General features: G+C 45.1%; 1 protein-coding gene across 2 annotated transcripts; it reads left to right on the top strand.

The window, feature by feature from the left end:
- The first annotated feature begins 2,730 nt into the window (after nt 1–2,730).
- Nucleotides 2,731–9,850, top strand: LOC125715314 (gamma-synuclein-like). Of its 2 annotated transcripts, XM_048986631.1 has the most exons (10): nt 2,731–3,166; nt 4,622–4,663; nt 4,822–4,949; nt 5,563–5,640; nt 6,923–6,973; nt 7,201–7,248; nt 7,684–7,731; nt 8,411–8,446; nt 8,636–8,683; nt 9,019–9,850. In XM_048986631.1, the coding sequence occupies exons 1-10, from the start codon at nt 3,010–3,012 to the stop codon at nt 9,019–9,021; spliced, it is 639 nt and encodes a 212-aa protein (XP_048842588.1). In that variant the 5' UTR covers nt 2,731–3,009; the 3' UTR covers nt 9,022–9,850. The 2 variants fall into 2 exon arrangements, with proteins under 2 accessions (XP_048842588.1, XP_048842589.1); XM_048986632.1 differs by lacking the exon at nt 5,563–5,640 and having other exon boundaries at nt 2,749–3,166.
- The last annotated feature ends 3,297 nt before the right edge of the window (nt 9,851–13,147 follow it).

Below are 13,147 nucleotides of genomic sequence, written 5' to 3' on the forward strand. Positions count from 1 at the left end.
TCAGAGAGCAAGATCAGCTAGCATCCCTGGAGAAGCTGAGGCCTAGCACCTCACTCAAGAGCTGAACAGAGATACCATTACTGAGAGTCAGGGGATTCAAACCTCTGACCTTCCACAAAATGGACACAAGTCCCTTATGTGCTGAGTGACGCATTCGGTAAGATTAAATCAAGACGATTAATTCTGGACAAAAAGGCGGTGATCTAATTTAATTGAGGATACTGAGGTGTGACAATGTCTATGTTTGCAGAATGAAGCGTTATTTGCCAAATTTTCAAGTACAGGTACACTGGAATGTGTTTTCTCGTTTTTTTAAAAGACATACACAAATACAGAGGTGTGAGTAACGCTTGGGGTCTTGCTCAAGAGCCCAACAGAAATGTAGCTACTTTGCCAAGCACAGAAGCTGAACCAGTGAACTGTCAGTCACATGCACGAAGGCGTAAGCCACTGAGCCACACCATAAGCCACCCCCCCCCATTACATTCTGAAGAGGCAGCACATAGAGTAAGAAGATCAATGGCCCAGAGGCCTGTGGGATTCCACAGGGAATCTCATCTCCTTATGAGTCATGCTCTCCTCGGCCCTCGTTAGGTCTGATGGCGCCATTCTGAAGGTGATTAATAAGAACAATGGTCTACAGTGTGAAAAAAAAATCACTGCCCCCATTGAGGTACTGACAGCGCTTCCCCTACTGTGATCTGCTAGGAAAACCTGTCTGAACTTCCCCAAGAACATTTGCTGTGATCATAATTACTTTACTTGAAAATGTCAACATTGTGTTGCTTAAAAAAAGTTTAGATAATTTATTTAGAAGAGCGTTTAGAAAACATACTGTTGCTCTGTTTTAAGTAAAGCCTACACCATAAGCAGTTTCAGTACAATGGGAAATGTACTGGACTTAAAGGAGCAGTTGTTAATGTCACATGTCAGGCGTAGGATCCAGTGTTGTGGGAGGCAGTGTGCCTGTGATCGGGAGGTCGTTGGTTCAGATCCAAAGGTCAGCAGTTGCTCCAGGCGCTGTGTGACTCTGCTTTTTCTAAATGTTCATCGATTTGGATAAAAACATCTGGGAGATCAATCATTATAGTTAAATTATAGTTCAACCATTATAGCTGTGCTACAATTAACTACCCAAGTTAACAGAAAGAAACAACTCATGACTTTATTTAATCATCTTTTTAAATGCGTTTTCAAGTTCAGTTGCCTGAAGATGGACTCGTGAAATGGTTCTGAAAAACATTTTTGATTGTCTTTTTGTTCACTCAGTACATGTGAAAAGTGATGTCGTCTTGCCGTCCTCAGTGCATTCAGATAGCAGACTTTGGAAATCCCTTAGGACAGTGTAAGCATCCACTCACTAGGTCTCAGGAAGAGGACATATCTGGTCCAGCGGTATAATTAGCAGAGCTAATAAAATTTTTTGCTGTTCCTGTTGTTAGATGGGCCTTTTATATAAAACATTAAAGGCTTTTCTTAATGTCAAAGGGCGCACGGTAACAGTATGGTTATGGCCTCCAAAACTACAGCTGTAACTTTATTTGCATGCTGGTCAGAGACACAGCTTTCAGAGGAGCACAGTAGGTCGTCGTCGGCTGACGAAATATCTGACATGGGGGATCTGTCTGCCTCTCAACAGGTAAAGAGAGACTGGAGAGGCGAAGTGAGCTTCCCAACACGGACTCACACCCTGAACTACTTAAGCACATGTTAGGCTTTTATCACAGTCATCATTCCAGGACATAAGCAAGTCGTGTTGGAATATGCCAGGCCGAGAGGAATGAGTAAGGTGGGGCTATGTTTAGTTCAGTAGGCATATAATATGGAGCCCGGTAACAACATGCATTACTGCTTATCACCAGCAGGGGGATGAAGGATGGGAAAGGCAGCATACTGATACACTATGGTAGTACAGTGGGCAGCTTCTCTTTTTGTTGCCTGGCTCCCCTCTGGACACTCTTGATTCCTCCTGCAGTATAATAACTATTTAGGGAAGCTGTAAATGACCCAATGTGTGATTAAGTGAAAGGAATTGAATTTTAACCTGTGTTCCTTTGTTAGTTTCGCCAATATATAAAACATGCAGGAAGCTGCAACAAGAGACTGTAACCATGGAAATAATCTTCAAAACTAACATTATTAGATATATATTTGAATGCTGATTCTATCTATATGTCTCTCTGTCTGTCTTCCAAACCGTTTTCCAGACCAAACCCACGGGAATCTACCCAACCAAAAGGTTTCCTTTCAAAAAGCAGCTTTTATTTGAAGTAATTTTGGGACCTACCATGTTCCAGATTAAATATGAGACAAACGGAGCTTGTGAAGGAGGGTGTGCCCTGTGCCCCCGCCCTTCCGAAATGCCCCCTGTGGCACTGGCATCCATACCCTCACATACACTAGCATTTAAACAACCCCCTTTATTCTTTGTCTGTCCTTCCTGTTTTCGTCGTGTTTTTTTTCTTGTAACAATGGTAGTTGAGTGTTAGACTCCTTCGAGCCCCTGTAGGTGAATCCCTGCTTTACTCCCCAGGACAGGATAGGTAAGAGAGCATCTGGGAGGCCACTAGGCAGGAGGAGCCAGTCAGTGTGAGCTGGTTTGTCCTGCTGGGTGGAGTCGTGTCTGTGGTGAACAGGAAGGGGCAGCCTGCCTCAGAGCTTTTAAAACAATGAATGATTAATTTGGGTTGCATACTTGGCAAAATCGCTCGTTATTTTACCAAACCTGTTTTACACTTGTTTGAACAAAACTAATTACTTTCAGGTGTATGTTTAGGGACTGTGTGCACCTTGTGTTTGCTGGGCAGTAGGCACTGGTGTGTGTGTGTGTGTGTGTGTATAAGCTTTGGAACATCTAAGGATCACACCCCCATGACAGCCCGGCTCTAGGGGCTGGCCCTCAGCGAAGTACGACCGTATAAGACTCTCCCCCTGCCTGGATTTGCCAGACGACGCAGTCACTCACATCATCCCCCAGCAGAAACCACCAGGACCACGAGACATTCGGACATGAACTTAGTCAGGGGTGCTGCCCGGGAGGCCAAGGTGGACAAGCTCACTGAGGGATTCTCCAAGGTCAAGGGAGGCGTCGTGGATGCTGCAGAGAAGACCAAGGCAGGAGTGGAGGAGGCGGGCTCCAAGATCAAAGAGGGGGTCCTCTATGTAGGTAAGGATCTGTCAACGGAATGGGGGGGATCGAGAGGTGAAAGAATGGCACTGGTGTCAGTCAGGAGCGCAGGACAGTAATGTGGTCACTTCAACAATAATCTTTCCATCAGGAAAACAGCCCCCTCACCCCCACTCCCTTGAGTAGACACCTTCGCGTCTTACTGGGTCTTTATGTGGGTCTCTTGCAAGTGAGAGAAGTAGGACTGGGGAAGAAGGAAGCAGAACAGTAAGGGGCAGCTACATTATGAGGCTGTATTCTCCCTCGTGGAGACAGGGTGCGTCCTGCCTGCATCCCCTTCCAATCCTTCTGCTCCGAGTCCTCTTCCGCAGCTCCCATGGAAATGTAGGGAGAGATATAACCCTACAGAAACACAGGCATGCACATTCCAGTGTCCAGCTGGTTCTCGGTGTATCCCAACACTGGAACAGATTTAGCAGAACGCTACTGTGCAGTTGGTGCAAAAAATCATAACTTGGGGCTAAATTATCTCTGTCTTGTTAAGTCAAAGGTAATTATCTGGCCTTTGTCTTAACGACTTGCTGGTGTTTCTGTAGGCGTATTAACAGGCAGACACCACAAACGTGCACTCAGATGTCATATCAGGCCAGTGATGATTCTTTGCCATGTAATGGTGAATGAGGCCAGCAGCAGGAATATGAGATAATGATATAATTACAGTGCCGGAGCTGGCAGGTGTGGCATGATCATTATGGGCCTGTTAGTTACTGCAGACAGACTTGGGTGTTTCCTTTAGTGCTGATGGCCTGGGGCAGAAAAGGAGGCCCGTGTTGCCCAGGCCGAGGTGGGGGTCCACCTCCCATTCAGTGGGACGTCACAAATCCAGTGATGGAATGATGTAGAATTGTTGTCTAACATTACAGAAAACAGACTGTTTTAAACCATTGAAACGTAAGTAAAATGACAGTAAATCTGTAAATTTAATTTTAGAAATCTGCCGTTCTCTCCCACGGCTTCAAAGCTATTTGTATCCCACTGATTTTTTGCAGATGGAAAAAATTCAGAAATCTCTCCCGAAACCTGCCTCCCTCACTCCCAGTCAGCTTGCATTGATACATGGATTCACAGATAACTAGCTAGTCAATGTCAGCTGACCTTTCCATCACTTAACGAAAGACCCGGCTCAAATATTCATGCTTATTGCTGCATGGTGCTGAGGCAACACCCCACACACTCCTGGTAATCTCCAAGGTTTTATGGCGCTTTCTGCATTTCTGACTGGCACAGTGCACATTGTGGTATGGAATGATGTTACTTCCCAGAGTCTTTAGTTACAGGACCTGACCTGTGTGCCATTTAAGACTCTGGCCTTTGACTCAGTCAAGAAGTCATCTTTTCTAGAGAAAGTTCAACCCACCCCCCACCCCCCCCCCCCACTTAGTGCTATACCAAGAAGCTAGAACTTATGCCTTTTCTGTTTTTACTCTGTTGTAGGATCGAAGACAAAGGAAGGAGTGGTATCAAGTGTGAATTCATGTAAGCACATCCATCACAATGTATTAAATGATGTACTAGACTATTATTAAGGTACTTCAACACAACTGTAAATACGGCAACTAATAAACATCACTAAGTAAATAAACTAATGCAGCTTGAATGAACTGTCAAAATGAAGACTCGCCTTCCCTTCGCAGTGACTAACTGGGCCACCGAGCAAGCTGGCATAGTGGGAGACACGGTGGTTGAAGGAGCCGATGACATCTCCCAGCAAACAATGACGGAAGTAGAGAACATGGTGGCATCGACTGGCCTGGTTAACCCGGTGAGATCTGAACCCGCACCCTCCAGTTTAGCTGTTGTACCGCTAGGTGGCTACTGCACCTCATATAAGAGGATATCTCAGCCGTTGGTCGGTGCCAGTGGCAGACCGTGACGGCCCTCTAGTGGCCATGGAACTGTGTCCGGGAAAAGCGTTTCGGCCCTCCACCGTGGTCCCGCGATAAAATTTGCCCAGTTAGGGGGTTTGGGGGAGTGGCATCCCCTGATAAATACAATAGGCTGAGCTTCCAATGAGCGACCTGTCACAAGTGTAAAATAGTACTGAAAGAAGGGCTATACAAAACACTAACAGAATGACCACCGAGGACCCAAGCATTAAGAAAGATAGTGATTTTCACACACTGGTGGAATCATCCGGTGATAACTTATTGGCCACAGAAGGGAAATGGTCGAATAGAAGCAATGCCTTGGTCTGGATGACGTCGGACAAGCGATTCAGAAACGACTTTAGACTCTGCTAGTACCTTCACATTCCCATACCTCCATTAACGTTTATAAACACCTCGTAAATACCCGTTAATCGTTCGGACAGTGTCGCTGGGGGGCAGCAAATCGTTTGGGAACCCCACTGACAGTCTTTTTACTGCGCTCACCAGCCGAGTCACGGTGAAGCTCCTCCTCAGAATGTGGGGCCACGGCGCGAGCCGGCTAGTTTCACCTCAGTCTCGCGTAAGGTAAGCGAAATGGACGGTAAGTCTGCGCATGTCAGAAGCTCCCGCCCGTGTGCGCCGCGGTGACCCAGCGCCGCCTGCATTGCAGTTAGACTGCAGTCCGTCACCAGCCGCTAAGCGTTGCGAAATCCAGCAAAAATCTCCAGCCCAAGGTGTGCTTAAAATCTGGCCAACGGAAACTGAAACCAGCCCAATATTTTAAACACCATTATACTGCATCTCAAAGAAATAAACCAGTATTTTGCATGCTGATCACATTCAAATGTACAACGTTTTAAAACCACTATGAAACACAATGACGTCACATAGACGCACGCACTCTCTTTTCCCAGGACTGCCAACTTCGGTCGGTTGGCTGGAATGAAATGTTAATTTTGAGATTGTACACACATTTGCATGTATGTAACGGTTTTATTACCATGCAAATAGTCTGTAGGTTTTGCAAACTACCCCAACGCTTATGATAGAGCTAATTTTAGACGTATAATGGAATCATTTCGATTTATGTGGAGTCTAAATCATGAGTGCCACGTCAGATGCGTGAGAGATGGCTGCCCTGCTTTCCGAGTGCGTCTGTCTCTGACTTTGGGTAGCTGGCGATTCAGTATTACTCAGCATTAGGAGTCATTTGCATTAATAATCATACATTTCTTTTCCCCCTTACAGTCTGCTGCAACTAAATTTTCAAAATAGCCCAACTGGGCAGGGACACCGCGGACCTGGCAGCTATGCACCCGTTGCACTTTCCTTTTTCTTTTCTATGCAATCTTTCCTAAACCACTTCCCCTTTTTCCTTTCATCACTTCGGCTTTCTCCCGCATCTTCAAACCGGTCCAGCTTGTCGCCAGGTGGCGGAGTTTTACCGTTTATACGACGACGGGATATTTACGGCGATTTGCACAAGATACTGTTCTAATTAGGTTTAATGAAGTAGGGGCATGTAATAGAAGATTTTTATAGGTGACAATATCTACGCAAGTATGCATTGGCATATATATGTATTATTACATAGTTCCCATACGTTCTGGAAAAAGAGTTTTTCTCTTTTCCAACTAATCGACTCAAAGGAATAAACATACTTATTACTAGCCTTGTAGTTACTAAGTAGTTACTGTAGTCGCTGCTGCTTGCTGGTGCTGTAAGAGCACTAGAGCTGCCCTGAGTTGGAGAACCAAACGAGGTTCAGCTTTCTGCATGTTAGCGTGACACACGGCAACATGCACCTGACTGTTCTGGCGGAACCTACCGCTGCTAACGCTAACACCGCCTGTCTCTATGTCTGCAGAGTGACTTTTCTCAGGGAGAGGGCGCTGTAGAGCCCCCTGCTGTTGAGGAGGTAAGTAAGAGTGAGCGGACAGCCGCAGAAGCAGCTTAGCCCTGATCGAGGTCTAATGTAAAATGAATGTTTAATGTAAAAATCCATAAATCATTATATCTGTATGCAACAAAACTGGAGTATGTATGGTACATGAGGAAACCTGCAGATCTCTCAATAAACCGGTAAAATAACACCTCTGTTAATGTTATTGCAATTGGTAATACTGTTGGTCTCTTTGCCTGCAGGGTAACTTTTCCCCAGAAGAGGGCGCCGTAGAGCAGAGGGGTGATGAGGTACTGTCCTCTGCACTGTCTTCCCTTTTATTGCACTGCAGTTTGTCTCCTATTGCACCGTTTTCTTGTCCTTTTGTCCCCTCTGGGCACCTGTCCCCGCCCCTGCAGCTGTGGAACAGCAATTTCACTGTATTCCTCAGAAGTCCAGTGACAGTAACATGATTCTCTTTTATCTAGTAGCACATTTTGCTAGTATATAGTGAAACATTTTTATTGTTTACTGCGAAACACCACTGAGACTATATGTGACTTCTGTCTGACAGCACAGACTTGAAATTACTTTGAAATTTCTGCATGTGATCAGCAAAATATAATTTAGCTATGCAACAAATGTAACTTATGTGTGACATATGAGGAAATTTACAAATCGTGCAGCAAACCCACCGCTGCAAATGCTAATACTATTGCTAACACTGCCTGTCTCTTTGCCTGCAGGGTGACTTTTCTCAGGGAGAGGGCGCTGTAGAGCAGGGGGGTGATGAGGTAAGTAGGAGGGAGCGGACTGCAGCAGAAGCAGCTTAGCTCTGATCACGGATCAAAACCATGCAGAAATGATTGCGCTTCATGCAACAGCAGGCTTTGCAGTGGATTCCCAACCAGGACAATGAAACACTTTCCTTGTTGATTGCGAAACCACCTTGAGACCTTGGACCTCTATCCAACAATAAAGATTTGAGATTATTAGACGTTTCTGGTTCTGTTTAGCTGTTTAATTTTACACTGTCAAAGATCTTTATTGTCATTTTCAGCTGTATCATACATGGTTCATATTTTGAGATGAAATGATGATCTGATCGTTCATTGTGCAAAAAAAGTGACAAATAGAATATAAATATCAATATGAAAGACATTAACAATCTGACTATTTAAAAATGACATACTGAGACATAGATGTAAGACTTCAAAACATATAAACCTCAGACTTATTAGAGACGCACAAATGACAATTGTATTGTTGCTAAATAATGTTTAAAAGTAGCTCATTTATTATTCATTTTTACAGCTTCTTCCATTTCATACACATTCTCTAATATTTGACAGTGCTGACTTATCATCCCTATTGTGTATGAAACATGAGGAAAATCTACAAATCTCTACAAACCTTAAAAAAACCTACTGTGATGTTAACACTGGTCGTGACACTTCCTGTCTCTGCCTGCAGGGTGGAGAGGGCGCCATAGAGCAGGGGGGCGATGAGGTAAGCAGGGGGAGCAAAGTGGGGGAGGGGGAAATCTTCTCACTGGTCATCGCAAAACCCCTTCGAGACCTCGGAGAGCTGACAGCACAGATTTGCGATCACTTCAGAAATGTCTGTCCAGCTTATAGGCACTGTGTATATATTTACTGTAAAATATAACGCTAATGCTAACACTCACTTTGCCTACAGGGTGACATTTCTCAAGGAGACGGCGCCGCAGAGCCGGGGAGCGATGAGGTACGTGGGAAGGCGTGGACAGCAGCGGCTAACTTCTGATGGAACCATGCAGAAATGATTCTCTCCAATCCAGTAGCACATGCTGCCATTCATTCACAAACTGGGACGAGGCACTTTCATTGTTAACTGCAAAAACCATCGAGACCTTGCAACTCTGACAGCACAGATTACAGTTCACTTTGATATTTCTGGTTCTGTTCAGACATATTATATATATTTTGCCGTGAAATATGTTACTATATTTTAATGTAGCAAAAGTAGCGTGTTTGAAACATTATAAATTATAAATGTTGCACTGAAAAAATCTCTCTATCTCTCCCCCTCCATTCTCCCAGTGATGGTAATCCTATGGCTGAGGACAAGCAACACCCAGCCCCATCTCTCAGCACCACTGTCCACCACTGAGACACAAACTTTTACCAACATTTTTTTTGTGACCGAGAATCAGAGAGACCATCCCAGCCCCGTAGACCCGTAACCCTGCCCACTCCCTCATCCAGTGTTAGTATCTTACGTATCGTGTTGTCGTCGCTCACACACTTTGACCCCGTCGCCTTGGCAGCGGTCTCCTCACACGTACGCACGCACAAACAAACACAAACAAGCGCCCCACAGTCCATCTCCTGTCTTAGACTGGGGGCCTAAATGCTACATTCCAGTCCGCAGTAGAGAGAACTGGGCGGTTCCTATACATCCAGTGGGGCCCCTTCTATTCTTCATCTTGGACGTGTACCGTTGTGCTGGACATCTTCCTGCTTATCTTATTAGCATTAGTGTGACATTCCCTGTGCATTTGTGCATATAATTCATACTCATTAGCCTCAGATAAGGTTAGTAGGTTGAGGCCCAGCTGTCTGGATTGTTTTTTTGGAACCAAAAGAAAACAAAGAGCATTATGCAACATCACATGTGTGGTGTTGGGAGTAAGATTTACCATTTGGGGGGGTAATTATGCCTCAGCAGTTCGATCCTTCACCCCACCGCCCACCATCTATGTTCCGTCATAAGGGACACACGCATGCGGCACCCCACGGCCATGGAGAACACGCTAAACCTCACGCACAGCAACACGCCCACACTCACACACCCGCCGTGTGTACATCGGCATCCAGGCTGATTTTATAAACAATACCAGTTAATTAAAGATCATTTTCTTGAAACCCAGAACCAGTGTCTTGTCTTTTATTTCTCTGCATTCCAACAAAATTATGACGCTTCATTTTTTATTTCATTAGATTATATTAACGTGCACATTCATTTAATTAGCGATGTCATATCCAAGTAAGGAAGACTTGCTTCGATTTGTTATTTTATTAGATGTCTTCTTACATGAGAAAACCAGAAACTGTTTTACTGTGGTAACAAAAGTTCAAACACATGCCCAAAAATGGGCATATCCAAGTAAGGCAGACTTGGGGTCAGAGAGCAGGAGCAGCCAGCATCCCTGGAGAAGCTGAGGCCTAGCACCTCACTCAAGAGCTGAACAGAGACACCATTACTGAGAGTCAGGGGATTCAAACCTCTGACCTTCCACAAGGGACACAGATTCCTCACCTGCTCAGTGACGAAAATGAAAAACATTGTATTCAGGACAAAATGACAGGAGTCGGAGACCTTGTTTAATTGAGCATCTCGGGATACTCAGGTGACTCATGTTCATGCTTGAACAACTGAGCTTTATTTTGCCATTTCTTTAAGTACAGATACATTGGAATGGGGTTTCTTGCATATCACATCTTGCTCTCGGTTTCGGTTATGGCTGCACTCACACTAAACCCGATTGCTTGTACTGTGCCCAAGCATGATTGCCCCCCTACCCACTATCTCACTGGTCACAGAGGCCTAAGCCACTGAGCCACACCATAAGCCCCCCCCCCCCATTACATTCTGAAGAGGCAGCACATAGAGTAAGAAGATCAATGGCCCAGAGGCCTGTGGGATTCCACAGGGAATCTCATCTCCTTATGAGTCATGCTCTCCTCGGCCCTCGTTAGGTCTGATGGCACCATTCTGAAGGTGATTAATTACTAAGAACAATGATCTACAGTGTGAAAGGCGGCACGTGAGTGGCGCTAGAATGACGGAAGATCACTGACCCCATTGAGGTCACTGGCTGGCACAGCCCACACAGCCACATGCAAGGACATTAGAGTTAGGCATAGCCAGTATGCTTGAAAAACATTGTGTTGCTTTAAACAGTTTAGATATTTTTTTAGGAAAGAGTTTAGAAAACATACTGTTGCTCTGTTTTAAGTAAAGCCTACACCATAAGCAGTTTCAGTGCAATGGGAAATGTACTGGACTTAAAGGAGCAGTTGTTAATGTCACATGTCAGGCGTAGGATCCAGTGTTGTGGGAGGCAGTGTGTCTGTGATCGGGAGGTCGTTGGTTCAGATCCAAAGGTCAGCAGTTGCTCCAGGCGCTGTGTGACTCTGCTTTTTCTAAATGTTCATCGATTTGGATAAAAACATCTGGGAGATCAATCATTATAGTTAAATTATAGTTCAACCATTATAGCTGTGCTACAATTAACTACCCAAGTTAACAGAAAGAAACAACTCATGACTTTATTTAATCATCTTTTTAAATGCATTTTCAAGTTTAGCTGCCTGAAGATGGACTCGTGAAATGGTTCTGAAAAACATTTTTGATTGTCTTTTTGTTCACTCAGTACATGTGAAAAGTGATGTCGTCTTGCCGTCCTCAGTGCACTCAGATAGCAGACTTTGGAAATCCCTTAGGACAGTGTAAGCATCCACTCACTAGGTCTCAGGAAGAAGACATATCTGGCCCAGTGGTATAATTAGCAGAGCTAGTAAACATTTTTGCTGTTCCTGTTGTTAGATGGGCCTTTTATATAAAACATTAAAGGCTTTTCTTAATGTCAAAGGGCGCACGGTAACAGTATGGTTATGGCCTCCAAAACTACAGCTGTAACTTTATTTGCATGCTGGTCAGAGACACAGCTTTCAGAGGAGCACAGTAGGTCGTCGTCGGCTGACGAAATATCTGACATGGGGGATCTGTCTGCCTCTCAACAGGTAAAGAGAGACTGGAGAGGCGAGGTGAGCTTCCCAACACGGACTCACACCCTGAACTACTTAAGGACATGTTAGGCTTTTATCACAGTCATCATTCCAGGACATAAGCAAGTCGTGTTGGAATATGCCAGGCCGAGAGGAATGAGTAAGGTGGGGCTATGTTTAGTTCAGTAGGCATATAATATGGAGCCCGGTAACAACATGCATTACTGCTTATCACCAGCAGGGGGATGAAGGTTGGGAAAGGCAGCATACTGATACACTATGGTAGTACAGTGGGCAGCTTCTCTTTTTGTTGCCTGGCTCCCCTCTGGACACTCTTCATTCCTCCTGCAGTATAATAACTGGTGTTTAGGGAAGCTATAAATGACCCATTGTGTGAAAGAGAAAGGAATTGAATTCTAAGCTGGGTTTGAAATATGCAGGAAGCTGTAACAGGAGACTGTAACCTTGGAAACAGCCCTTAAATCTCTCTATCCATTTTGCATTTAGATTTGACTGCTGATTCCATCCATCCATCCATCCATCCATCCATCCCAGAATAGATTCATAGGTATCTGGCGGATTTTGTTGCCACTAATTTTGGGGCCTATTAAAATCCAAATAAAAAAACTGATGTTTTTATTTCTCTTCCATCAAAATTCCAGGCTCGGGAGGGGAGGAGCTCCCACCCAGCACCATGAGGGTGTGCCCAGTGCCCCCGCCCTTCCGGAATGCCCCCTGTGACCACCCATGCCCTCACATACAGAAGTGTTTATATAAGCCCTTTATTCTTTGTCTGTCCTTCCATGCTTCCTGTTTTCACGTTTGTTTATTCATATGTAACTTTTTGACCATGGCAGTTAGGAGGCTTCTGGCTTCTGACAGTCTGGTGCCTGCTCGGTTCCCCGGAGCACAGTCAGTTTGTGCTGGTTTGTCCTGCTGGGTGGAGTCATGTCTGTGGTGAGCTGAGAGGCAGCCAGCCTCAGAGCTTTTAAAACAATGATTCATTAATCTGGATCCTTACTTGGCATAACTGGTGTTTATTTTGCCAAGCCTGTCCTAAATTAAACTAGCTTGAACAAAATTACTTTCAAGTGTCAGTTGTGGGACTGTGTGCATCTGTGTTTGTGGGGCAGTACGCATTGGTGTGTGTGTGTGTGTGTGTGTGTGTGTGTGTGTAAACTTTGCAACATCTAAGTACCCACACCCCCGGCTCTATGGGCTGGTCCTCAGTAGAGCACGACTGTATAAGACTCTCCCCCTGCCTGGATTTGCCAGACGACGCAGCCACTCACAACATCCCCAGCAGAAACCACCGGACCACAGGACTTACACTTGGACATGGACTTAATCAAGGGCGCCGTCGGAGAGGATCAGGTCAACAAGGTCATCGACCAAGCTGGTGAGTTCCGAGATGGGCGTGCGATAGACAGAAGGAGGA

This window comes from Brienomyrus brachyistius, chromosome 20 (genome assembly GCF_023856365.1).
Source record: "Brienomyrus brachyistius isolate T26 chromosome 20, BBRACH_0.4, whole genome shotgun sequence".
In the NCBI taxonomy this organism is placed as follows: Eukaryota; Metazoa; Chordata; class Actinopteri; order Osteoglossiformes; family Mormyridae; genus Brienomyrus; species Brienomyrus brachyistius.